The sequence below is a fragment of the Pseudochaenichthys georgianus genome, chromosome 14, assembly GCF_902827115.2.
Source record: "Pseudochaenichthys georgianus chromosome 14, fPseGeo1.2, whole genome shotgun sequence".
Classification (NCBI taxonomy): domain Eukaryota; kingdom Metazoa; phylum Chordata; class Actinopteri; order Perciformes; family Channichthyidae; genus Pseudochaenichthys; species Pseudochaenichthys georgianus.
The window spans coordinates 21,044,301-21,069,741 of record NC_047516.1 but is presented as its reverse complement, the minus strand read 5'-3'; the positions used below and the strand labels follow the sequence as shown (position 1 = coordinate 21,069,741).

Sequence of the window (25,441 nt, the reverse complement as noted above, 5' to 3'; positions counted from 1 at the left end):
CACACACACCACACACACACACACACACACACACACACACACACACACACACACACACACACACACACACACACACACACACACACACACACACACACACACACACACACACACACACACACACACACACACACACACACACACACACACACACACACACACACGAACAAGATTCAGGGAAGGTGTGTGTTATCCTTTGATGGGGTTTAAAACAAAGTACAAACATTTGAGAAAAAGATGCAAGACATTTGGCAACAGGGTGATGCAGTGAATAGTGATTACATTCCTCAGTTGACTATGAGGCACCAAGTATTACGGCAAGCACAAGCTTTGCTGATATGTTCTTTACCGTGACATATGACCTTCATGTGGCGGAGCTAGGAATGCGTAATTTGTAAAAGGGGATAAATAAAATCAAGTCTAATTTGCCAACTTGTTTTTGTAGGTCTGATGCGGATGCAGGAGTTAATCAAAGCTCCGGCAAAGTTCAACCTGAAGATCAAGATCCGCCAGCTGACCCCCGGCAACCAGGACGCCCGACCGCTGCTGAAGGAACTGAAGAAAGACAAGGAGTTCTTTATTCTCTTCGACTGCTCCTATCGCATGGCAGCGGAGCTCCTGAAGCAGGTTCGTACAGGGATTGAGTCTCCTGTAACATTCTGTCATTCCACAGATTTTCCGAAACATTTAGGTGTGCTTTTGGGGGCTTCACATTATTACTTTGTTTCCCATAAACACAGATGGTGAAGTTCGATAGCTGACGATTCATTAAATAACAGACATGCTGACACACGTTTTGAGACTATTCTTAGTGAAGTTCATGAATGTTTTTTCATGTAATTGTTTAATAGCCGTATTGAATGCCATTAAATAATCCTTAAAGTGGACCTATTATGCTATATTTGAATAACATAGTGTAGGGCCATACCAATATAAAACATGTCTGTGAAGTTTTTTTTCAAAATACCAAACAGATCATGCATTTTAGCCATGCCTCATTTCGCTCTATTTGCTCTATTCCAGCCCTGTCTTCACAAGGGCTGATTCTGTGGCAAATGAGCTGCAGCTGACCACGCCCCCCTGCAAAGGAGGGGGGCGAGGCACAAGCATCATGTTACCATGCTGTTACCATGCTGTTACCATGCCACGCAACCTCTCATTCCCCTGATAGGTGGAGAGTTGCCCATATAGGCGGAGCTCCCCGTTTCTGACGTCAGAACAATTTCAAATCTGTATCAGTCTGTATCAGATCCGTTGCAGCCCCGTTTTTAGGGATTTGGGTATGGAGGAAAAGAGAGAGGGTTGTGTTTTCTGACACTTGGTGAGTTCCCTGACACACCGGGGACACATATTCATGTATACAAGACGTACAAAAGTGCATTTTGCATGATAGGTCCCCTTTAATGTATAACATATTTGATACACCACACACAAAGAAAAATCACCAGCAGAATATCTTTGTTATTGAAGATTAGACTGTAGCTGAAGCACTGGAGAACTCATATATCTGAAATAATGCCCTGACATTTCTTTTATTGCTTTCTTTCTTTTCATTGTTTGCAGCTCTCATCAATGGGAATGATGACCGAGTACTACCATTTTTTTTTCACGACTTTGGTGAGTTAGAAAACCGTATGACTACAGTTATTTTATTGAAGATACCAGACAAAGGAAAAAACCAAGCTGATGATTTGTGTGCTCATTTGGCCTTGAACTGGCGTTGTAAATTCTCTCAGGATGTTAAAAAATGCTGCCCGTGGCTCATCAATTCAAAGTAAAGGCTGAGAAAGTTGCACCCTGAGCTAGATCTCAAAGCTATTTCCTGCCCTTTCTTTTATACATATCACACACACCAAATCATACATTTCCTTTTGCTTCCCTTCTCCCCTGCAGGATCTGTTTGCGTTGGACTTGGAGCCGTACCGCTACAGCGGGGTCAACATGACCGGCTTCAGACTGCTGAACTTTGACCACCCCTTGGTAGCATCCACTATGGATAAGTGGGCTATGGAAAGACTGCAAGGTCCAAAACAAGAGAGTGGCCTGATGGACGGAATCATGACTGTAAGCCATAAACACACATACTGATGAAAGCCCAGGATGCACATTGTATTCTGCCTGCTTTTCTGCACACAGCTGCTAACCTTTAAATCTTTGCAGAGGCTGTATTTCAGCATGATAAAAAATGTTATCGCTGTAATCCTCCCTTGTATTTGTTCCGTCATAATATCTATACGATCTGCTGTTTATTTTACATCTTCATCATCAAACTGTGCTCTCTCGGTTTCTCACTGTAATTCATCTTGTTTACAACCTGCCTTGATATGTGAACGACACATGTGTGAGAAAAAAATATCTTCCTTGTGGAGGAAATTCTTAAGATGCATGGACAAAGTTGGTCTTTTGTTATATTTAATAAAGTAATAAAGAAAGTCAATATACAAGTGAAATCGATCTCAAATGCAGGAACAGAGCAACGTCATCCTCAGAGGACAGAGAAGTTCTGCACCCCGAACACAGCTTACAGTCCCGCTATATATTCATGAAAGGAAACAGCCAACTGGTCCTACATCCCATCATCCCATCATTACACCATAAAACCCCCTCGTCCCTAACCATTTACAAATCCCCCTTTTACACTTCCTTTTGACCTCCTGATAAGTACAACCTTAACATATGTCTCTCTCAGAGATGGCAAAAGTACTTTACTCGAATAGAAGTACAGATACTCATGTTCAAAAGCACTCTGGTAAAAGTAGAAGTACTGACTAAACTTCTTTACTCAAGTAAAAGTATGGGCTTTAAAATGTAATTAAGTAAAAAGTACCCATAACTAGCAACTGTTTTAAAGAGTACCTGACCTCCCTTTATATTAATAGAACACTAAAGTCATTGTTAGCTAATGAATGTTTCCATGCTGAACGACGGCAACATTTTCATTGGTCCCTCTTCTTTAGAGAAGACCAGGAAATGATGGATACACGGATCGTGTTCAAATCAATAGGCACGCAATGACTCTAAAGAATAATGATCACGCCACCAAACACACATTCAGACTAAAGGAACCAGCTGTTTGGAAAATGTGAGAAGTAGAAAGTAAAGGTATTTGTGTTCAAAATGTAAGAAGTAGAAAGTACAGGTATTTGTGTTCAACATGTAAGAAGTAGAAAGTACAGGTATTAGGGTTCAACATGTAAGAAGTAGAAAGTACAGGTATTTGTGTTCCACATGTAAGAAGTAGAAAGTACAGATATTTGTGTTCAACATGTAAGAAGTAGAAAGTACAGGTATTTGAGTTCAACATGTAAGAAGTAGAAAGTACAGGTATTAGGGTTCAACATGTAAGAAGTAGAAAGTACAGGTATTAGGGTTCAACATGTAAGAAGTAATAGTAAAAATTCGTCAGAAAAATAAGTAGTGGAGTAAACTACTGATACCAGAAAAAATTACTTAAGTAAGGTAACAAAGTATTTGTACTCCACTACTTCCCACCTCTGCTCTCTGTTAAACACATACAGATGTAGCACTCTAGAAGTGAGAAGCAGATATGTGGCAACCAAACGTTGATGATACTTACACGTTTTGTATTATCTTCACATATTAACACCACTTTTATAATAGTTGAGGCGTAAATGCTAAGCATTTAGGCGGCTAACGTTGGGCGTGATTACGTTTAGTCGTCTCATTTAGACACTTGCTGACAACCACTTTTTCTATGACACAAAAATTGAAGTGGGGTATGTTATGATTTACTACATTTAGGCAGGATACTAGATGATTAAATCCCTATTTCTTGCCATCTTGCTGCCATTTTGACTGCAAGGAAGCTTGGGAGGACACATTATATCATGTATTTAGCTGCATACTGTACAAGACTAAAAATACAATTTAACAGTGTAAAAGGCAAGACTATATGTTTTAAATGATTATATGATCATTTGACATTTCTCTCCCCTCCTCCTCCGCAGACAGACGCTGCCTTGATGTACGACGCAGTGTTCATGGTTGCCGTGGCGTCGCAGCGAGCCACTCAGATGACCGTCAGCTCGCTGCAGTGTCACCGACACAAACCCTGGCGCTTCGGACCTCGCTTCATGAACCTCTTCAAAGAGGTCGGTGTCAGCTGAGGTCTTTGGATCACAGACAGCTAAAACACCCCGTTCCATTAGCAGCATGGCTTCAGAAACCACCATGCCTTTTAATGAACTGTTTTCAGTGTGTTTTGAAAGCACAAGCTACTTCAAATTGCCCTCGTAATGCCTCTGCTCCAGGAATGAAACGTACCCAGCAGCATGTCAGATCATTTCATGTGATACGATACATGATGGGTCGCTTCTGACAGGCCAAGCTTTGCCTCTTAAATTACACAACATGAAAATATACGGTTTTTATGTACTTATAAGTTGAAAGCTTGTGGTTTGGCCTGACTGTGGTTTGGCCATGCCTACAGACAGAAATGAGGCCTTTGATGCTTGAGCGTTTTGATCTGTTAAGTCTTAAACCCAGCATTGCCCACCACGGAGAGGGAACGTTTTCATTCAATCCCCTCACTCATATTTCGCTCTTCATGCCCCCCATCCTCTTTCTTTCTATCTCAGTGTCTCTCTCCTCATCTTTTCGTTTAGTTCGCCACCACCTATCCTTTGAAGCATCTGTCCTCCTGTGCCATTCATCACTAGATAAGAGCCTTTTTGATAGCAAGAACCAGTAATGCCTCACACAGCACTCAATTAAAAAGCATTTCTGCCAAGAGAGTGCAGAATATGAGTACACAGTTTTCATTTCAATGGCTGAAATTAAATTCCGGGCACTTTAACCTGCGTGTTTTCTCTCCCCCGGCTATTATAGTCCCCAATACTCCGAATGCTTCTGTGGAAAACATTAATGGAATTCAATTTCAAATGTTTGGAAACATTTTTGTTGTTCAATGTTCGTCATTTCATTACAGAAAAGGTGGAAATATCCTGGATTTCTAACGTTGAATCCTTGTAGAAGCATTCTTAAACCACAGAAAGGTGTTTCTTATATCCAGTTCATATCTTTTGATGTTTTTGGAGATGTAGCATTTTTGATGGTACTTTATTTTGTATCTTCCTTTCAGTCTCTTGTATAACCACAGACAAATAATCATTTTTTTCACACATGTCTAAGATATAAGAAATTATCCAAACATCCAAAAACGTTGTACGTGTTCCATAAAACAATATGGGAAAATAGAGAATCATTTTGTGAAGGTAAGGACATGATTGAAATTCACTGCCATTAGGGAGCATGTGAAAAAAGGGTAAGAAAACACTACAGCTTGTAAAATAAACAAAGTGCACATATTTAGATTAATTAGGTGTGAAAACAGACTGTGCACTGGGAAGACAATTAGTAATACTCAGTACAAGTTGCATGCATGCTAACAAGCATACCAACTACAATTAACAATTTGAAACCCCTTGTATTGCATTTGGATGAATATGCATGGAATTCAATTATGATCTCTTTCATGAACAAAATGTTATGTATTTTGCGATTTTACCACAAAACCTCCAGTGGACGTCTTCCAGTGTTCACCTAATGCTTCACTGACTTCATCCCTTTCACTGTCCCTCCTGGGAGTCTGCTGCAGAGCTTCAATACCACTCTGCACTCAGACTATCTCCCACTTCTCTCCCCCTCTGCGTCTCATCTCTGTAGGCACAGTGGGACGGACTGACAGGGCACATTGTTCTTAATAAGACCGACGGCCTGAGGAAAGACTTTGATTTGGACATCATCAGCCTCAAAGAGGACGGCAGTGCCAGGGTGAGCAGAGCACCCTGGAACATCCAATTACACCACTCTCACACTGCTTCCACCCTGCCTGATTCAGTCCATTAAACTGTGTGTGTGTGTGTGTGTGTGTGTGTGTGTGTGTGTGTGTGTGTGTGTGTGTGTGTGGTGTGTGTGTGTGTGTGTGTGTGTGTGTGTGTGTGTGTGTGTGTGTGTGTGTGTGTGTGTGTGTGTGTGTGTGTGTGTGTGTGTGTGTGTGTGTGTGTGTGTGTGTGTGTGTGTGTGTGTGTGTGTGTGTGTGTGTGTGTGTGTGTGTGTGTGTGTGTGTGTGTGTGAGAGGTGCTGTACAGATTTAGTTTTCCATAATCCATCTACATATTTATTATTTGGTTTTGATTTGTCTGGTCATGAATATTAATAATACTGCAACAACTGATTATTTCTCTCCACACCGTCTGTGCTTCATGTGGCCCTATTCACATTTTCAAAAGGGTTTTGTGGAGGCAGGAAGTCGCCTCACGAAAAGGTGGATCAAGGTTTGTGCCAGTGCCCTGTTTGGTCCAAGCCATTGTTGTTTGGCCCCCCTCCCCCCTTTCTCTCCCACTTTTCTCACTCTGTATGCCACGCACCTCCCGGCACCTTGCCTTGTCAACCCTGTTTCTCTTCGCTGATTTTGTGTACACCAATGCCATGTATTTGACATTTCAGTTTTCTCCGTGTCGGGGTCAAGGCATTGTTCTGACACGTCTCAAAACTTTATTAGTAAAGGTAAAACAATAGTGATACCCTTTGGTTTGAAGAGACATTGCAATACCTCCATAGAAAAAGTAGGAAGTCATGCAAGTCCAAACGATGCTTAATTTTTACAGACTTGTCAGTCCACTCTTATAATGTGCTTAACTGCCTTCATACACACAAACAGTACTTAATGCAGCAAAGAAGGATGCAGTTAGCAGAGGAGACGACAGCTTAAGTCAGCATTTAGACTTGTTACAAGAGCAGCAGATTGAGGCCAGTGCACAAGTTAAATAGTCACTGTGATGTGATTGCTTAAGTTGTGTGTCACATCATTCTTTCTCTGTACAATTAAGTCACATTTAAGAGCAATTTAAACTACTATTGGCTTTGTTCAGTCTCACACAATGTACTGTCAGTACTAAAGAGCAAATTAAGTAATCTTTACTTCACCACCTCTGCTTATCACCTTGAAACCAACTATTTGTGAGTGAAATAAAAAGGGATATTTAATTAATTCATAGCTTAAAACAAATATATTACTGTCATCTCAGTTGGCAGACAGACAGGTATGGGGGAGGCAGCAGCTGTCAAGGTGCAGCCGCAGTGATTTATTCTGTCATTTTAATTCCATTCAGTACTTATTTTAAAAGCCTCCCTTTAGATGAAATACCACAACATGGTAAGCACATCACATAAACTGTTTGATTACGAATGCATTATCAGAGCGTTGCAGACGTGTTAGAGCTTGGGCACTGGAGTGTTAAATAAACTCTGAAGAGGATGATGGGACTAAACAAAGTCTCTTAGGAAATACAATATTTTCTCTTAAAATTGTTTCTTTCTGGTAGTACGTTTTTCCCCCCTCTCAGCTTTCTTGGCCGGGCTTAGTATGTCTCCCGCTTCTCGGTTACAGTTTTCCAGTCTGATTTGGTGTGGGTGGAGATGAGCAAAGGGATTCATAGATACTATTTGACTTGCAGCATATGAGAGAGAGGTCCTGTCAGTTTGCACACTGTGTTGTTGGGAACTGCTTCTGGTACGTATGATAAATTCGCAAGGCTGCACAGTTAATCCTTGATTTAGGGGTTTAAAAGATGATGAATAAACGCTGTGCACTCTTCAAAGGCTATATTTTGGTGTTGATTTCATTTGCTTGGTCAGATCATTTTATTACTTAAAGGGGACCTATCATGCCAAATGCACTCTATGATGTATTCCAGTGACCATCAACTGGCGGCCCGCGGACCACATCCGGCCCGCCAGACATTCTCATCCGGCCCGCACGACGGGGTGACTGTGGCGGAGTGGTTTGTGCGTTCGCCCCCCACTCATTTTTTTTTTTACAACGTTGCGTGAGTAATGTGCAGTACCGGAGTCCAACAGAGAGGCAACAGCTACGGGACAGTAGACTGCGTACTGCGTAGCCTTCCCTGCCTTGAAGAAGCAGTGATCCTTCGTTGTGAAGCATCTGCTTTATGTGCTCCGCAGCAGTAGCCCCGCTGCGACAGAGTCCAACAGAGAGGCAGGAGCTGCGGGACAGTAGCCTAGAAGTGATCATTCGTTAGCGTGAAGAGTCTGCTAAGCTTTGCTCCGCAGTACCTGAGCGTGCTCCAATATGGTCTTTGTTTACATTAGCAAGCATCGCTAACACTCAGAGCTAACCTGTACTGGAGAGTGTATGTGTAAAAAAGCAGAGGAACTCACCTTGTAGTAAACCCGCAAGAGAAAAAGCATTTGAGCTCCATGCTGTTTCAGAAATAATCCTTGATGTGTTTGGAACATGATATGGCGTTTCATCACGGCAGCATTTACCTTTATCTCCGTTATAATTAAGGGCAGGCATTAGCTATATATTTGTATTTATCTGAGACCCATACTATATGCCTAAACATAGCATAATAGGAGACCTTTAAACTTTAAATTTGTTGATATTTCATAGAGGATGATGTTTCTCATAATAACGCGGCTCTACTCTACAGCACCGCACAATTTGAGACCAATATACCCTCCTCATTGCAAAAACTATTGTTCTAACTGGGTCCATTTATCTTTGAGATTGAAGACAATACAATTAATTAAATCCAACCCCATTCACTGTGTTTCTCATCTGCAGTATCCAGAGATAAGACAGATTGATGGACTCCCACACAGAGTGGACCTCGCAAAGTGCCACAGTGGAGATACAGAGTACTTTAAGCAAGGTTATAAGTGAGCACATCATCTGTCTGTCTGACGGGGTGAACAGAATGAGACAGAACGTAATGGGGAGTGAAAAACACGTTATCTTTTCCAATTGGTAAACTCATATAGCCCTTTAGCGAAATAAATTATGAAAAATAAAACTACCTTCTGCTTTATTAGGAGGTACTGATGCGTGAATTATCATCTTTTCCAGGGAATGAAAAAAGCCATTGTTTCTGGCTTCAAATTCATCACTTTTTCCTTCACAGACTGAAAAGCAAAAGGCAGAAAGCTTTAGTTCAGAGTAGTATATTTAATGCACTTAACTGTATTGCATCCATTTCACGAGTCCCCTTGACCTTTGCTCTGCTCTTTAACAGTGAGGGGATTTAAAAAAAGGTCAGCATCCATCTGCCAGACGCCTGTCCTAATCTGATAACTGTCGGGATTATACCGCCTGGTCCGATGAACGGAACGCTCTCGTTCTGTGACAGAGGACAGACGCCATGTCGTCCTCTACCCCCCTGACACTCTCTGATCCTGCCCTTCATCATTCACACTGTCCCTGCTGCTCGAACACCAAAACATCAATCAATCATTTTGTGTCAATGTCCTAGAGCCGGAAGTATTGTCTGATCAATGTTAATACATTTAGATGTTATCAGAATCAGAAACAGGTTTATTATCAGGTAGGTTTACACGTACGAGGAATTTGACTTGATGTCATGGTGCATACATAAGAAATAATTAAAATATAGCAGTATTTACATAATAGAATATAATGGAATAAAATATGGAATACAATTCGGAATACCATTTGGAATAATATTCGGCAGTAATAAAAAAACATATGTGCATTAATGTACATCATAGAGTCTATGATGTGGCTGAGGGGCAGTGTCAGTGGCTTATTATTATTATTATTATTATTCCATACGCAACAATTTGGCAAATATTATTGACTGATCATGAAAGAATAACACAAAAGTAAGTTATTGTGAGAAAAACCTGTTTTCTATTTGGAAAATATTCATATTTTTCAGGTTCAAACAGAATGAAATATAAATGCTAACAGATGCTGTGCAAATCCAAAGCAATCATTCATCATAAAGGATTTGTTGTTATGGAAAAGAGCTTTGTAGTTCAGGCCCCACAATATGTTCAGTACCTGAAATATGGCTGCAGACAACAGGAGTGATATTAGTTTGCATCTGTAAACAATCAGCAGCTCAGTTTGGAGCCCTCTACTTCTCCATTTGTATACTGTATGCACTGTGGATTCACTCGATGGAGTTTTCAGAACTTTGCCAAGAATCATCATAGCAAAGCTGGGCAAAGGGACATGGCGAAGGATAGTGAATGGGCAGAAGGTTGAAAATGAGCCAGGATTGTCATGTCTTTTAACCAGTACACTTCTTTTTCATTATCCTGTTAGACGAATCAGAAAATATGATCAAATATGAAGAGTATTGAAGCAGTTTCTTGTTTCCTGTCAAGGCTTAGAGACTGAATATGTCAGAGATATTAATCAGCTTCCTTCCTTTGTAATCATCAATAATCCACATTCTCCTAATTCAAATCTTTAAGCAAACATCTGAACACCTTAACTTCTCTTAATACAAAGCTCAATTATCTGAAGCCCTGTTTGCCTTTCCAGATTGCTGTGTGGAACTCGTACAGAGGGATGAACCTGACGGAGAAGACCAGCCGAGACAAGAATAACAATGTGACGGACTCCCTGGCTAACAGGACGCTTATTGTCACCACGATACTGGTGAGAGGAAAGGTTAAACAGAGGATAATCTGAGAGGGAAGGGAGGGAAACATCGGATGGAGTGCTGTTAAGGAGAGGACAATAGTTACTGGAGAGTCTGAATGTGTGTTTCAAAATGTTTCAGACATTTTGCCAATCATCCAAAGGTCAATCAACTGCCGTCAGATAATCCTTTAATCATAATAATGAACATGCCTTGAAATGTCAAATACTTGTTTTCTTTTGCTGCACAGGAAAATCCATATGTGATGCAGAGAAAGTCGGAGAAGGAGCTGATCGGGAACGACCGTTACGAGGGTTACTGTCTGGACCTTCTGAAAGAGCTCTCCAACATCCTGGGGTTCACCTACGAAGTCAGACTGGTGGGTGATGGGAAATATGGCGCCCAGAATGACAAGGGAGAGTGGAATGGGATGGTCCGGGAGCTGATCGACCATGTGAGTTAACACAGAACTAAATGGATTTGTTATCTTTTCTGGCAAATGACCTATCTTTGCTGCAATTAAGTGCTGAGTGTGTGTATGCAGGCAGTTAAGCACATTATAAGAGTGGACTGACACGTTTGTAAAAAATTAAGCACCGGTGGGACCTACTTTTTCTATGGAGGTATTGCAAGGTCTCTTTTAACCAAAGGGTATCACTATTTTTATCTTTGCTAATAAAGTTTTAGGTCCAGCATGTGTTGACTGTCATTAACAACTTAAAGATTTTCAATAGCGAATCAAGTTGTGGAATTCAAAAATTAAACCAAAAGTGGACATTATCTGTTTTTAAAATAGAAACATATATCATTATGATGGTTGTAATACGGCTAAACGGCAGCATTTAAGAAAATGTTTTAGGAGCAAAATCAACTATATTTCGGCCCGACAACAGTTTGTAAGTCAATTTCATCTAAAGGATGTGATCCGATAATGTATAAAGCATAATAATTCAACCTGCGTAAAAGTACATAGTTGCTTTTACTTCATGGCTAATCTGCTCAAGGCAAGGAGAAAAATGCGATAGTGTATCAAAAATGTATTAAATCTCCCCGTCTTCATGAATCAACTACTAAAAAACAGTCGCTTACAGAGTTGTGATGTGGATACAAATTCTGCATTAACATGTATTCAACCAATTAATCTATAATTAGGTTCACAGATGGAAACAAAGCCTGTTAGACAGGAAGCTTCATGTTGCTGTATTGATATTATCCAAAGGGAGTACAATCAGTGTTAATACACTTTCTTAGCCTGTAGAGAAAGAGCATAACAAATAACAGGTTGATCATATAGTCAAAGATAGGAAATAATATAACCCTTACATATAATTGTACTGACATTAATGGTTTTACACAGCCTCTTTACTCTTCCTTTTTTCCTTATATTGCTCTGTTTTCTTATATTTAATAGACAGTTTGTTTCTTTTAACAAGTTGTGTGTCGCTCTGATATAAAGTCACATAAATGTGTTAAATTGATTAAAACAAATGTCCTGGAGGTTACATATGTCTTCCTCCAGGACTATCTGTTTTCTCTGTGGTATATTAGTTTGTCTTCTGTCTTCTCTAGATCGCAGACCTTGCAGTGGCGCCCTTGACCATCACATACGTTAGAGAGAAAAGCATCGACTTCTCCAAGCCCTTCATGACCTTGGGGATCAGCATCTTGTACCGCAAACCCAACGGCACCAACCCGGGCGTGTTCTCCTTCCTGAATCCCCTCACTCCAGACATCTGGATGTACGTGCTGCTAGCCTGCACAGGAGTTAGCTGTGTGCTTTTTGTGATTGCCAGGTAAGAAGATTGATTGAAATTGTATAGTGGGATGGCAGAATATAATGATTGCTGAGGGTATACTGGAGGATGAATAGAGGGTGACTGCTTAATGGGGGGTCCACAGCCAGGATCAGCTTTTCCAAAAGCTCTTTTGTTACGATTTTGAAAGGGCTACAGTTAAGAAAACAGTGAGATGGTGTCATCACTTTTTGTCACAGCTCTTATTCACAAGGCAAGAAATACAATACAAATAGTGGAATAATGGCATGACTGTAATTCAGAAGATGTCCAATATTCTAAAGTTATTCTAAAATAACCCAGAATTAATTTTAGCTGTCATCCGTAACATTGGTTTTCATTGTGCTAGCAGGGAGTCATTGCTAGCTCTCTCTTAGGTTCTGTGAACAAAACAAACCTCCAGCAGATTGCTCTTTAAAACCCTTAATGGATATATCTTTTTTATAAATGCCAACCAGGGTAAAGTGTTCATTGCACTAGAGAAACACTGAAAGCCTGCATTAAAGTCAAGTTTGTGTGTGGAGATTTGTAGAGGGGGTTTTGCATGTTCATGTTTAGTATCTATGAATATTGAAATTGACTTTATTTTATTTTTTCCTTATTGTCTTGCAGGTTTACTCCGTACGAATGGTACAACCCACATCCATGCAACCCGTCCTCCACTCTCATACAGAACAACTTCACTTTACTCAACAGTTTCTGGTTCGGCGTTGGAGCTCTCATGCGGCAAGGTAGCTTACAGTTGAAGCAATCACAACTAATATTTGTATGCAAAGAATGGATCAAAGGGCTACTTCTGTGTGAAAGGGCTTGCTACAAGATATTCTCCAAATTACAATGACGCTTTCGGATTGTCGTATGAAATTGAAAATGTTCATACACAGCTGAAACAACTGGTGCTGCTTTTTCTTAATAAATACCAGTCCTGGGTGCTCCTATACAGCATGGACCAGGAATAATCTTATTTTTTTCGAGCTAATTTGTTTTTTCGTGCTGACAACTTCCCTGTCTAGATTTTTCCGGTTAACTCTCGTCAGCTTTTTACAGTTGCACCAGGCAGCTGTATTTAGCTGAAAAGCTTTGATAAAAGCCTCTGTGCGCTAGCTAACCCGATATCAAACTGCAGAGAGACAGAATAAATCACAAGCTGCTGAACATAGTAAAGTATTGCAGGCAGTTCCTTAAACAGATCTACAGTATAAACAATGTATCTGTACACTGTCTATGTGTTGGGTTTGTGAAGCACTTTGTGCATGAAAAGTGCTACGTACACAAAGTTTGATTTGATTTATTTAGCAGCTTAAATAAGATGGAATTTTATTAATCCCTCGTGGGGAAATTGTTTCTCTGCATTTGACCCATCCTAGTGTTAGGAGCAGTGTGCTGCCATTTTGAACGGTGCCCAGGGAGCAGTGTGGGGAACGGTGCCTTGCTCAGAGACACCTCGATAGCACTTGGTCTTGCCGGGACTTGAACTGGTGACCTTCCAGTTGCCAAGCCAAGTCCCTATCGACTTCGCCCCATAAATAACAGATCTATCGAGACCACATTAAGACTAAAAGGAGATTGAATATGGACTCAACCCATTTTTCAGGTTGTCAGAAACACAACATTTATGAATAGCAAAGGCTGAACAATCCCGTACTGTAGATCTGTCTGCGCTCCCTGCACAGCCGTTACTGGTCTGACACTTTCAACTCTCCTCGAAGCTGTTTAATTCAAAACATCAATATTTGCCTCCCTTTTGCTGCGAATGCGCTTTCCACATAGCCCGGATCCAGTGCCGCATTAATTGCAACCATGCCCTGTAATACCAATCATGTTGCACTTCATGGGGACTTGACCTCCCTCTAGGCTGGAGATTTGAGCAGGATAAATCCGACATGCTCGATTGCACAGCCAACAAACTATCTTCACGGCAGCAGTCCACAATAACACGGGGATGCAGATGAAATGTTGTGATTCTGCTTCAGAAATACAACGGTCGTGATAAAAGGAGAGAAGAACAAGTTGTATTAAAGGCAGAGATGCTTTTACGCTATGGTTTATTTCTGTGGCCTATGTGTGTGTAACCTTGCTGTTTGGTGGTTAATGGAAGCCTTGGGCTGTTTGTGGGATGCTGTGCCTGAAAGTTACTGCTTCCTTGGATACATGGCACTTAAACCAACCCTCCAGAAAAGATTTGGCTCTAAAAGTGTTGTTAAGAAAACATCCACAATGTATTCTTCCATCACATTTATGTGTTTTCGTTTCCTCTTTTCTCTGCACAGACAGGAATAGATAAAGAACAGTGCTCATTCTGCTTCTACAGTTTGATGTTTCATTACGTTTTGGGCATGTTGTGTTCCCTCATTTTTAGTATCTTTTGTCTGTGACATTTACTTTATCTAAGCTGTACCATTTTGTTTGTTCACAGAGATCTATTTGTTTTTAGACTGAAATAGTGCAGTGTGAAAACATAACATACTGCATGAAGAGCTGCACAATTTATCATTTAGGGTTCAGTAGAAAATCCAATTTCAGCTACTTTTATTTTTAATTTGTCCCTTTCCAGGCTCGGAGCTAATGCCCAAGGCTCTGTCCACTCGTATAGTCGGGGGTATCTGGTGGTTCTTTACCTTAATCATCATTTCCTCCTACACGGCCAACTTGGCTGCGTTCCTCACGGTGGAGCGAATGGACGCTCCGATCGACTCGGCAGACGACCTGGCGAAGCAGACCAGGATTGAGTACGGGGCGGTGAGAGACGGATCGACCATGACCTTCTTCAAGGTGAAAAGGGCTCTAAATGAGCTTGTTAACTTTCACAGCCTGCCTGTCAAAAAGTCATGTCAAGTCATATATCCCCTAACACTACATTATACACATTGCAGAAGTATTGCATGCATGGCACACTCCCTTCTGTCTACCTACTCACTGTCAAACTGTCCGCAAGGTAAACATGCCAAAAATATAATCTTCAAAGAAAACAACTTTATCAGACGTCATAAAAAGCCCTCATGTGTATTACACTCCCTGATTTAAATTCATATAATCCCTATTTGGAATATTGCCTTCTTCAATACATTTGAGTATTTTAGTAAAACTATAAACATGTACAGTTCATCCATCATCTGTCTTTATTGATTTATCTTCAGCACAAATACCTTTTTAAATTAGACACAAATGTATGAATAAAAGAAAGGAAATGTTACTTTGAGACTTTTAATTATCGGCAAATGGCACAGGTTAGTTCCAAATAACAACAACTGGAGACAATATTCTTAATAAAGTTTCCTCATGTCTTTGCAGTTATTCTGTTATCCTTGTCCTACTTTATGAAGCAGCGGTGCAGTACCTTCACTTCCATATAATCAGACTCGTGAGGGTTTCCTCAGTTTCTCCACTACAGTACATCATCCTGTATCTCTGCCAATTATCCCAGGGAAAAGAACACATCTGAAAGGGAGAGAACAAATATTTGCATTTGGTGCAATTCAAGCAAGTTTGATGCATTGAGATGTTTGATGGGAAGTGGAAATGATGCCTATTAAGACTACTTATGTCCGCATGTTGGGGTGTCAGTGTTGCAGTTTAACATATGTTCACTTGTTAGTTTGTATTATATAACGTTTCACTCAATCGAGAGTCCTCAGACAGGACTGTCACTTCCTCCCCCGCACCCCCGCCCCAGCTTCCTGGTGGCTCAGCGGGGGTGATCCATGCAGCGCTTTATCCTCCCAGATTGCAGCCAGTGATTACGGCTGCCTGGATAGAAGGCAGGCTGTGTTGATGGCTCGAACAAATTGAATCAGCTGGAGGAGATTTAGTACACAGCTGTCCCATTTTCTCTGACTGAGCAAGGAGAAACACACACACACACACACACACACGCACGCACGCACGCACGCACGCACACACACACAAAAGCACACTCAAAGATAGAGTGCTGCACATCCCGCTAACTTGTATGTTATTTTACAATACTACTGTAAAATACGATACTACTTTTTAATTTTCTTTTTTAAATTGTTTCATTTTAACCTATTTTAATTTCTTGTCAGCTTTAATTCAAGGGAATTTTATTAGGATCACTGTAGATGTTTGATCTTGTTTTGTAAAGCTTTTTGTTAGGGCTGCTTTGTGCATGAAAGGTGCTATACAAATAAAGTGTATTATTATTATTAATAGTTTTTGATGTATAGTTTAGTACATGTATAGTGTATAGTACATGTGGGCTGCCACAAACACACATAAAGAAAATAAATATTGCACTTCTTAACAACGTTGGCGTGTTTGGCTCCTTTGGCAGAAATCTAAGATCTCCACCTATGAGAAGATGTGGGCGTTTATGAGCAGCAGGAAGAACACTGCATTGGTTAAGAACAACAAAGAAGGCATCACCCGGGTCCTGACCACCGACTACGCCATGTTGATGGAGTCCACCAGCATCGAGTACATCAGCCAGAGAAACTGCAACCTCACTCAGATCGGAGGTCTCATCGACTCCAAGGGCTACGGAGTGGGAACCCCTATAGGTAAGAACATGTAAAGAAGAAGAAATATTGTAACGTAGGAAAAGGATGTTTTTGAATGTGTTGTAACAGTCGTCATCTTCGGAAAACCTCATATTTATTTATATGAGCCCAACATGAGTTAAGGTTATTTTAAATCAGCAACACTCGCTGGCCTTCATTGCTTGTTCTTTATAGTAGACTGCTTACATCTAGTTCCAACAAGCCATGGCAAAGTATATACTGTCCATAAATCACATTCATAACTCTGAAAATGTAAAAAATGAAAGGCCTTTTAACATGTTTGGTTGATGGAAGATCATTTCCTACAATCTCTGCAAATTGATGCTTTTAACTCTTACTCATGCATTTTCATTTTTAAAGTGCAATCTTTCTGTGCTGTATTTTCCACATGCAAATGTCCTTCCATCCCTAAGCTCTGCCAACCAATCACTGCAAATGCCCATGTGAGGTTTGAGGCCAGTATGTTGGTGTGAAAGCTTAAACTGGAAGCAAGTCAACCTTCTGGACCGTGTTTGCAGTCGGATATTTACTTTAGCAGTGCTTAACATCTTGTGTTTTTCTCTTTTCCTCTTGAGATGTTAAAAAAATGTAGCCCTAGTTAAAATATTCCTTTTAAACTGTGGTAGTTCCTGAGCACAACCTGTCAGCCAAGAATATCCTCCACACCTGCATAAGCTGGCAAGTACAGGGAATACATTTATATGTAGGGGCAAAACAACATTACAATACATTTGTGTCATCACCATGAGATGTTGGCTGGCTGTCAGTATCTATGAAAATGATATACCGTAAATTATTACATAGCAATTAAAGCCTCTTCAGCTCTATTCTTAGATAAGAGATGGAATCATACATTCAATTCAATTCAAAACCTTTATTTATCCAGGTAAAATCCCATTGAGATCAATGATCTCTTTTTTTTATACATATTTAACCACATGTACAGGTGCCAACAGCATCTGATTTTGTAGCATCCAACCGAGCTTTAAAAACATGTAGTGGTACTAGCTTGGTAATTTGGTTAGTGGTTAGTGGAGCTGCACATCTAAAAGCTTTCTTCCCTAAGACAGTCCTAGCACTTGGCACATTTAATAAAACCACAGCATGCGATCTCAGGCAATAAGTACTTTCAATTCGCAGAGAGATCAGGGAGCAGATATAAGATGGTAGTTTATCCAACATGGCTTACTTAAATGGATACTTTTACAGTATTACTATTACAACATACACTAGATCAAGGTGCAGTGTAAGTACAATCATTACGAAATGTTACTCATGTGAAATGCTATGATAAGCAAGAGCCAAAGTTCAAAGGTTGCAGGCTCTCCTCCAAGCAGCAGGGGAAGGGGTTGTACCGTTTGTAGCCCTCAGAAACAACCTCCAACACTACCTGTAGACTTCAAGCAGACTTGAAGGAGGCATGCCAATTATTCACGTAGTTTGACTCACCTCCACAGGAGACCCACGTTTCGCCCACACCAGCAAGCCAACCTTCCTGATGTGTGCCCACAGCATGTGTTTCTATGATGGTGGAAGAAGGAAGACATGTTTCATGTTCCAGCAACATATTAGGGCGTACAACTTGGATGACTTTCCATCTATGACACTAAGGGAAACATCTACCTACATGTAAGCGTTCATTGGTGAAGCCAATGCATGGCATGGCAGGTGATATGGCATTACAACTAAACCACAAATCCAAAATCTAGCCGGTAGGGAAAGTGCACGGGATCCAATGATGGCTTAATTTTCCTTCTTTTGTTACCCCATCACTTCTATAGTTGTTTGTGATGCTGTTTTTCCACAGCACAGAGACTCCTTCTTAAATATATTACAAGTGGTTGAATACCTTCAACTCCATGTCTCCATGTCTCCTGCAGTCTTCTGATCGCTGGTCTGCTTGAAGCTTGTGATGTTACTCGAAATGCCTCTTGAATAACAATAAACATTACAAATGCATATTGGACTCTTGTATCCTCAAGATTCAAGAAGATGCATTTTTCCTGTCTGACTGTATATTCTGATCTTGTTGTAAAAGGTCGCAGGAGAAAATACTTTTTGTTTCTTTTAAACAATGTAAACAAAGGGCTGCTCGAGGGCAATTTTAAATCATTGTTTATGCTCTGTCACTTCATTCTCTCTTTGCCTTCTCCAGGGTCCCCATACAGGGATAAAGTGACCATTGCCATCCTCCAGCTGCAGGAGGAAGGGAAGCTGCATATGATGAAGGAGAAGTGGTGGAGGGGCAATGGATGTCCAGAGGAGGACAACAAGGAAGCCAGTGCTCTCGGCGTGGAAAACATCGGCGGCATCTTCATCGTCCTGGCTGCTGGGCTGGTGCTCTCTGTGTTCGTGGCTATCGGAGAGTTCATCTACAAGGCTCGCAGGAACGCAGACATCGAGGAGGTGTCAGACAAATAACATTTATGCACAAAAATGTTTAGAGAGTTTCTTTTTAGTTTGTCTTTGACTCATATTTTTTTATAATTATGGAAGTGCTTGTTGGATGGTGTTTGCTCCATCATAAATTAATTCACTCAAAATCAAATGTACACTTGCTAGTGTTAACAAAAGGAAAGTGACAAGATGGATTTATGACTAATCCGTGTCTGACAGTCCTACACTTTGAACAGTCGATTTGGCCGCTCTTAAACTAAAAGAAACTACATTAATTGAATGTGCCAATATATATGCTTTACATATATGAACACATATCATTCATCTCATTAGTACCATTTAATGCCTGAAACTCAATTGCTGTTTTGGGTTGCGTCTTCTATCTGTTCATTGTTCAATCTTTTTTTGTGGACAATGCTATCACTTTCCACACTGTTATGAAAGCAATAATATTCACATGATAACTTTATTTTACTTTGCCTTGCTTTTGTGTATTTATTCTTTTGCTTTTTTATTTTCTTTGTCACCTCGTCCTTGTTTTAACATGTATCATTTGATCTCTTCTGTGTTCTTTCTTCCATTCCTTTTCTTTCTTTGCATGCTCGGGTCAGGCCTTCTGTTTCTTTTACGGGGTGCAGTCCCGTCAGTTCCAGCGCCGCGGCTCCACCTCCTCCTCCGGCACCTCCTTATCCACTGATCTGGAGAGCGGCAGGCTACTGGGGGATGATACAGAGTAGCCATGGCAGCACATTCACTACACATAGACACTCTAGACGATAGGTTTGTAACGAGGCGTCCTTCTCTCTGCCCCCGACTGAAAACACCCCAGTTTATCTGCACCTGTGTCAGCCAATCCCAATTACCACTTTACCTCCCATACCTGATCCTTCTGCTTGCACATTTCTTTCTTTTTCTAATTGTGATGGTTTGAAAAATGTGACGTTTCATATAATTAGTGTGGAGCTCTGCTGCCCTGCTGCTTTCTAGTTTGCACTTATGAAGCCTGCCTAGTGCCTACACATTTTACTTCATTCAGCAAAGTCTCAGTGGGCATTGGTGTACTTAAGGTGCAATCAAAATGTCTTGTGGGAAATCAAAAGACAGGAAAAGTTATTTTGGATACTTTCCTCATCATGAGGCTCATTGGTAGACTGGTTTGAATGGTTACAATTTGGATAACATTGATGGAATAAGTTATGATGTCCCAAGACACCGATCCAAAGCCGAAAGCACAGTTGATATTTTAAATATTTTCTGCTGACTGCGGGACATTAAAAAAATTAATCAGAGGAAAACTGACTTTCAAGGTCGGCCCTGCTCTCCTGGACTGTCATCTAGTCGGAAGATTAATGTCTCTCCGAAAAAATACAGTAAATCCCAAGAAAATATTCAGTAGCTTGTAGAAAATATATCCCCTCATACAAGAGGAAGTTATGTTATTTAAGGGTATAACATGTGTGTACTTACATTCAATAGTTTAATTTGTATTGAGTTGTTACTGTTTGGTACTTCCAGGTGGCAAACATATTAATAGTGCAGGTACATTTATTTTAGTTGAAATTAGGTTATTATGATTTATGATTGAACAGGGTTCTACCTAGTTCAAAAATAGATGTATTTTAGTCTGTGTTCTTCGCTCCTCTGCCGTCTTTAAGGTCTGGTTAATACCAGGTAGGTTTTGTCCTCTGAGTGTTCCGAGAAATCGTGGGAAACCCTGCAGGAAGCCACATCGGTTTGAGGAGCCTTAGGCAAAGCCAGAGGATGAAAGAAGAAGTCCTTCTACAGTCCTTGGAAACAAAGACCAACAGATAAAAATGGGAAGAGTTTGTGCTGCGAGTAATAATTTGCAAAATAAATGTAGCTAGCACCGCCTCTGGAGGAGAACAAAATAAAAGGCAAATAAACGTAATTGAAGATTAATGAGTTCAGTGCAATGTGTTATTCTGCAGAATCAAATAAGCCCGAGGCGTCTCATATAAGACGGCCTTGCCTTTGATTATTTCCAATGATTACCATATTATGATTCCAACTTCCTGCATTGTTGCACAACAGACACTGTCCTTCGTCTCCTTTCGGTGTCATTGGATGTAATGGTGAGACAACAGAGTCTTTTTGACAGATTGACAGAATGTTTAGTGTTTTGTCATTTCTGATGTTTGCCTGGTCAGACTTTACTTTTCATTTGCAGTAATTGGCTGTCTGCTCACATTCAGCTGGACAAGCTTCTGCAAATCTTAGTCAAATATTCTTACCTTAGGTTTACATTTACACAAGTGTAGCTTTCAATGAATGCTGTATCTAACAATCCCCCCCAGCTTTTTTGTAATGTAATCACACAGTCTTCAAAATAACAGCCAAAGTTCACAAAGGTCACATTTACTTTATTGACAATCAGCTTTAAAAGTCACCTATTATGCAAAATCCACTTTTTCATGTCTTTTATACATACATATGTGTCCCTTCAACGTGAAGAGATTCCGAAAGTTTCAGGAAAAAATACCCCCTCTCTTTTTGTCCTGATCCATTTATATAAAAACCTGTCTGAAAATGAGCTGATCAGATTTTGGCCACTTTATGATGTCATAATGATTTGTTGGCTTGTGTAACCATTAGCCAATAACCAACCAAGGTACCCCCCTCCCCCACCTTATCACCTGAATCTCCTCCTAGAGCAGTGGTTCCCAACCTGGGGGGGACCCAGCCAGGCCTCAGATGATTTGAGGCCAAATATAATATTTAGATTTTTTTATTTTTTTTACATATCATTGTAACGCAATACATGATTGTCACTAAAAGCCTTGTATATACATTACAATAAAATATAAAAAATAATTGATTAATTAATTTGAATACAAATTCAAGTTAGTAGCTATTATAGGCATAAAAACACAGATATTTATAATTCTTTCTTTAATATAAATGTTTCTTCTGCCCGTAAAGTGTCCAAACCGGGCTTGTCTGGATAAGCGCATTTTGAAAACATAGTCATTGTCCATGCCGGTTTCAGTTATTATTTGTCACAGTTGCTCCGATCAGATCGGTCTCCTCCATTTTGTAGATTATTTACGACTTTTGAATCCACATAAACACATCGGCAAAATCCGGCTTACTTTGACCATGCGTTTTAAACAGCTTAATCCCTTTGTGAATTGTTTCCACTTCCGCGCCGTCCTTTAATTTCTTCATACAGCGGGAATCCAAATGAATGAATCCTGAGTCCAATAACCATCAAAGTCACTCCAATAGTGCTCCTTAATTACGCTTTCATCTCCTTTAACACAATACATCATTCATCCAGTTTGTGACAGTAGTTGTAGCAGTCATTTGGGGGGGCTCTTGGGAAAAAAGGTTGGGAACCAAATCTCTCTCAGAGGGGCGTGGGGAGGGGCTCCTTATTTTCATCTAAAGTAACAGACAGAGAATCAGCTCTTTTGAAACAGGGCTGAAACAGAGGGGATTATGGGTAATGCTGCAATGATCTGTTTGGTATTTGGAGCCAAACACTTCAGAGACATGTTTTGTATATATCTGAGAGCTATAATAAATGATGGAAAACAGTATAATAGGGGACCTTTAATTGGAAATCAGCTTTAATGTTGTCTTAACCCAGGCCTTTAACTATTGTTCTCTTTGGCAGTGCGTATCTTTTAGCGCCCTGATGGAGGAGTTGGGAACCTCCCTGCAGTGTTACAAGGGTGTCCGGAGGAGGTCAAGAGCCCAGAGCGGAGCCAGGACAGTTTGTGTCCTCTGTCAACCCAAACGCACCAAGAGAGAAGGAGCGAGGCGGGACTCCAGCACGTGAGCCTGGACAAGCTAACGGATGGAAATGGATCAGAGACTCATAACTGATCGCTCTCCACTCCTTTATTTGTTCGCCAGAGAATGATATAAAGTTGTTTCCTCTTCACATCTGTGTCTGGATAATTCATTAAGTATTTTAATGTAGATTTAGTTAACAAAGTCTTGGCCTTGTATCAACATTAATAATGTTAAAACGGGCGAGTACAACCTCATAGTTTAAAAAACAACATTTCTGTTCCCTAATGGCTGTAGTTCACTGCAAGCGTTATAGATACTCCTGTTGTGTAAATGTATGACAACTTCACTGACTTTCAGAGTAAAAGGATTTTTGAATTTTTTAAACCAACGACTGATGCTTGTTGTTTATGCTTGGCAGCAGTTTGTGCGCGTGTCTCTTGTGTGCCTACTGGCAGGCAGCAGAGTATCTTCAGAGCCTATTGCTGAGCCAACCCTGGCCAGTGTAAAAAGATAAGGACCTCTAAGGAAAGTAAGGAACACACCTGCTGTTTTATGCCCTTCAAGCACCGACTCCGCAGACAGCACATCCCCATTCCGAACACATACTCGCACAAACACACAGCCCGTCAAATGCGTGTGATCATGAAATATTGGCCTCTTTGCATCAGAGAAAGATTGTAATACGCGCAGAAGGAAAGGTGAAATGAGAAGCAGCTTTTTCAATGTGTGAAATTCTTAGAAGGGCAAAGGCGTTTTTTTTGGTTCCCCTCGGAGTAATAGTTTATTTTTCAATATTTGTCTCTGTCTGCGGTCGAAGACATTTGAAAGCCTCGAGGGAGATTTCGTCTCCCAGAATTGAATCTCAGTAGAAGTGTGCATTTATAAAGTGAAAAGCTTCTCTATATACTCCACATGCTTACTGTAAATGTTTACCGACCGGAATATTTGAAGCTCATTATAATTTATGATGCGATTAATTAATTAACTAACATTAATAACCTTATTTTGGAAGAACAGGTGGGTTCCATACTGTTAAAACACTTTTTTAAAAAAAAGTTGAATGTGTAGCTGCTGAAAATGTGTTTCATGAAAACCTAATTTAAATTTGTTTGATGTGATTCACAAATCCAATCTGCCTACACACAAATCAAAGTTTGCTTCTTTTTTTACAAATTCCAACCTGAATGAAGGATGGATATGTTCTCAACAGCTGGAGCACAATTACCTCTGCAGCATGAATACAGAAAGGAATCAATTACGTCGTTCCTTGACAAGTCCTACATCTTCCTCATTTGCATTGTGTTCTGATCCGAATAATGCATTAAGATCTCCTCCATATCATCGGGATTGTTTCTGTCCTCTGTAAGCTGACCTTAGGGTCAAATCATTTAATCAGTGAAAGGTCAGAGCGTTCTCTCTCTGGCACATCATGCCAAACCGCTTTTAATCTTTTCTCTCTATCAGCATCTACTCCCTCTGCCGCTTTACTCTTAGCGTCTGAGTGTGTACCTGCCTTGCACTCAGTCAGTGGACTTGAAGCGTACTACTGTGTGTTTTTTGGAAAAGCTTATTGAAGTCGGCATTTCAGTATTCCCGTCTTTTTCTTGAAACACTACCATCACCAGAATCAAGAAGGAAATACAAACAACTCTACTGCCAAATAGTGTGGAATAGATCAAATGTTATTGAAGCACCCTACGCGCTTAACATGATTCATTATCAATAATGTCAGGACACTCAAAACTGACCTAACATTTACCAGCTAATGCAATGACATTTCCAACAAGAAAGAGTAACACATGGATCCAAATTCTTTAGAAATGACTCGAGCCAGAGGTTTTGTTTTGACATTTCTCTAGGTGCACGGTGTGCGCTGGTTTACATGCGTCCTGAGGGAATTGAGCCGAGTTTTCTTAATCCCTCCATGTAATGAGTTTTCTCCTTTTTGGTATTCAAATTAATTCTGGTATTGGGCTCCCTCAGTCCAATGTCATAGTGTCTCTAATCTCCTAACCCCATAATTCTTAATCAAAACCAAAGGCAGTATTTTTTTTTATCATTATCTAATCCGTGGAAGCCGTGGATTACTCCTCTGGTTTTGCAATCTGCACTGCTGAGCCCTGCTCGTCCATTTCGTCATCAGATGACCTCACCTGAACAATGTTGTGCAGTTGGACAATATTTCTGTCTTCACCTGTCTTTTTGTCCCGGTTTGTTCCTCCATCAGAAACGTGTGTTTGTCTTAATGATCGTGAAACGCAGAGCCCCCAACCTTGGTGGTAGAGGAAGAGGTGAAAAGGAAATAGAGAGATAAAGGGATTGTGGCATCTGTCTGTTTGTGCCGTCAGTATAGAGATTATGATGTATAACTTCTATACCTCTTGCACAGATTATCAGAAAGAGATTGAGAGAACATTTAGATGAAGAGACAGTTCAATGAGCTTGTTGTTGACATTTAAACATGTCCAGGAAAGGTCAATAAAGCACAGACAACTCAGAATGGCTACTTTTAGACATGTTCTGTAAAACCAACTGCATT

General features: G+C 40.4%; 1 protein-coding gene across 2 annotated transcripts in view; it reads left to right on the top strand.

The window, feature by feature from the left end:
- grik1a (glutamate receptor, ionotropic, kainate 1a) overlaps positions 1–23,286 on the top strand; it is a 58,600-nt gene extending 35,314 nt beyond the window's left edge. The window contains exons 4-17 of one of the 2 annotated variants that reach the window (XM_034099917.1): positions 446–627; positions 1,564–1,617; positions 1,894–2,064; positions 3,969–4,112; positions 5,686–5,793; positions 6,252–6,296; positions 10,337–10,453; positions 10,687–10,890; positions 12,006–12,229; positions 12,842–12,960; positions 14,784–15,001; positions 16,521–16,746; positions 18,902–19,152; positions 22,781–23,286. In XM_034099917.1, coding sequence (XP_033955808.1) covers positions 446–627; positions 1,564–1,617; positions 1,894–2,064; positions 3,969–4,112; positions 5,686–5,793; positions 6,252–6,296; positions 10,337–10,453; positions 10,687–10,890; positions 12,006–12,229; positions 12,842–12,960; positions 14,784–15,001; positions 16,521–16,746; positions 18,902–19,152; positions 22,781–22,945 — 2,228 coding nt within the window. In that variant the 3' untranslated portion in view covers positions 22,946–23,286. The remainder of the gene's footprint in view (positions 1–445; positions 628–1,563; positions 1,618–1,893; positions 2,065–3,968; positions 4,113–5,685; positions 5,794–6,251; positions 6,297–10,336; positions 10,454–10,686; positions 10,891–12,005; positions 12,230–12,841; positions 12,961–14,783; positions 15,002–16,520; positions 16,747–18,901; positions 19,153–22,780) is intronic. The other variant, XM_034099916.1, reaches the window with a different exon arrangement.
- Positions 23,287–25,441: the final 2,155 nt, after the last annotated feature.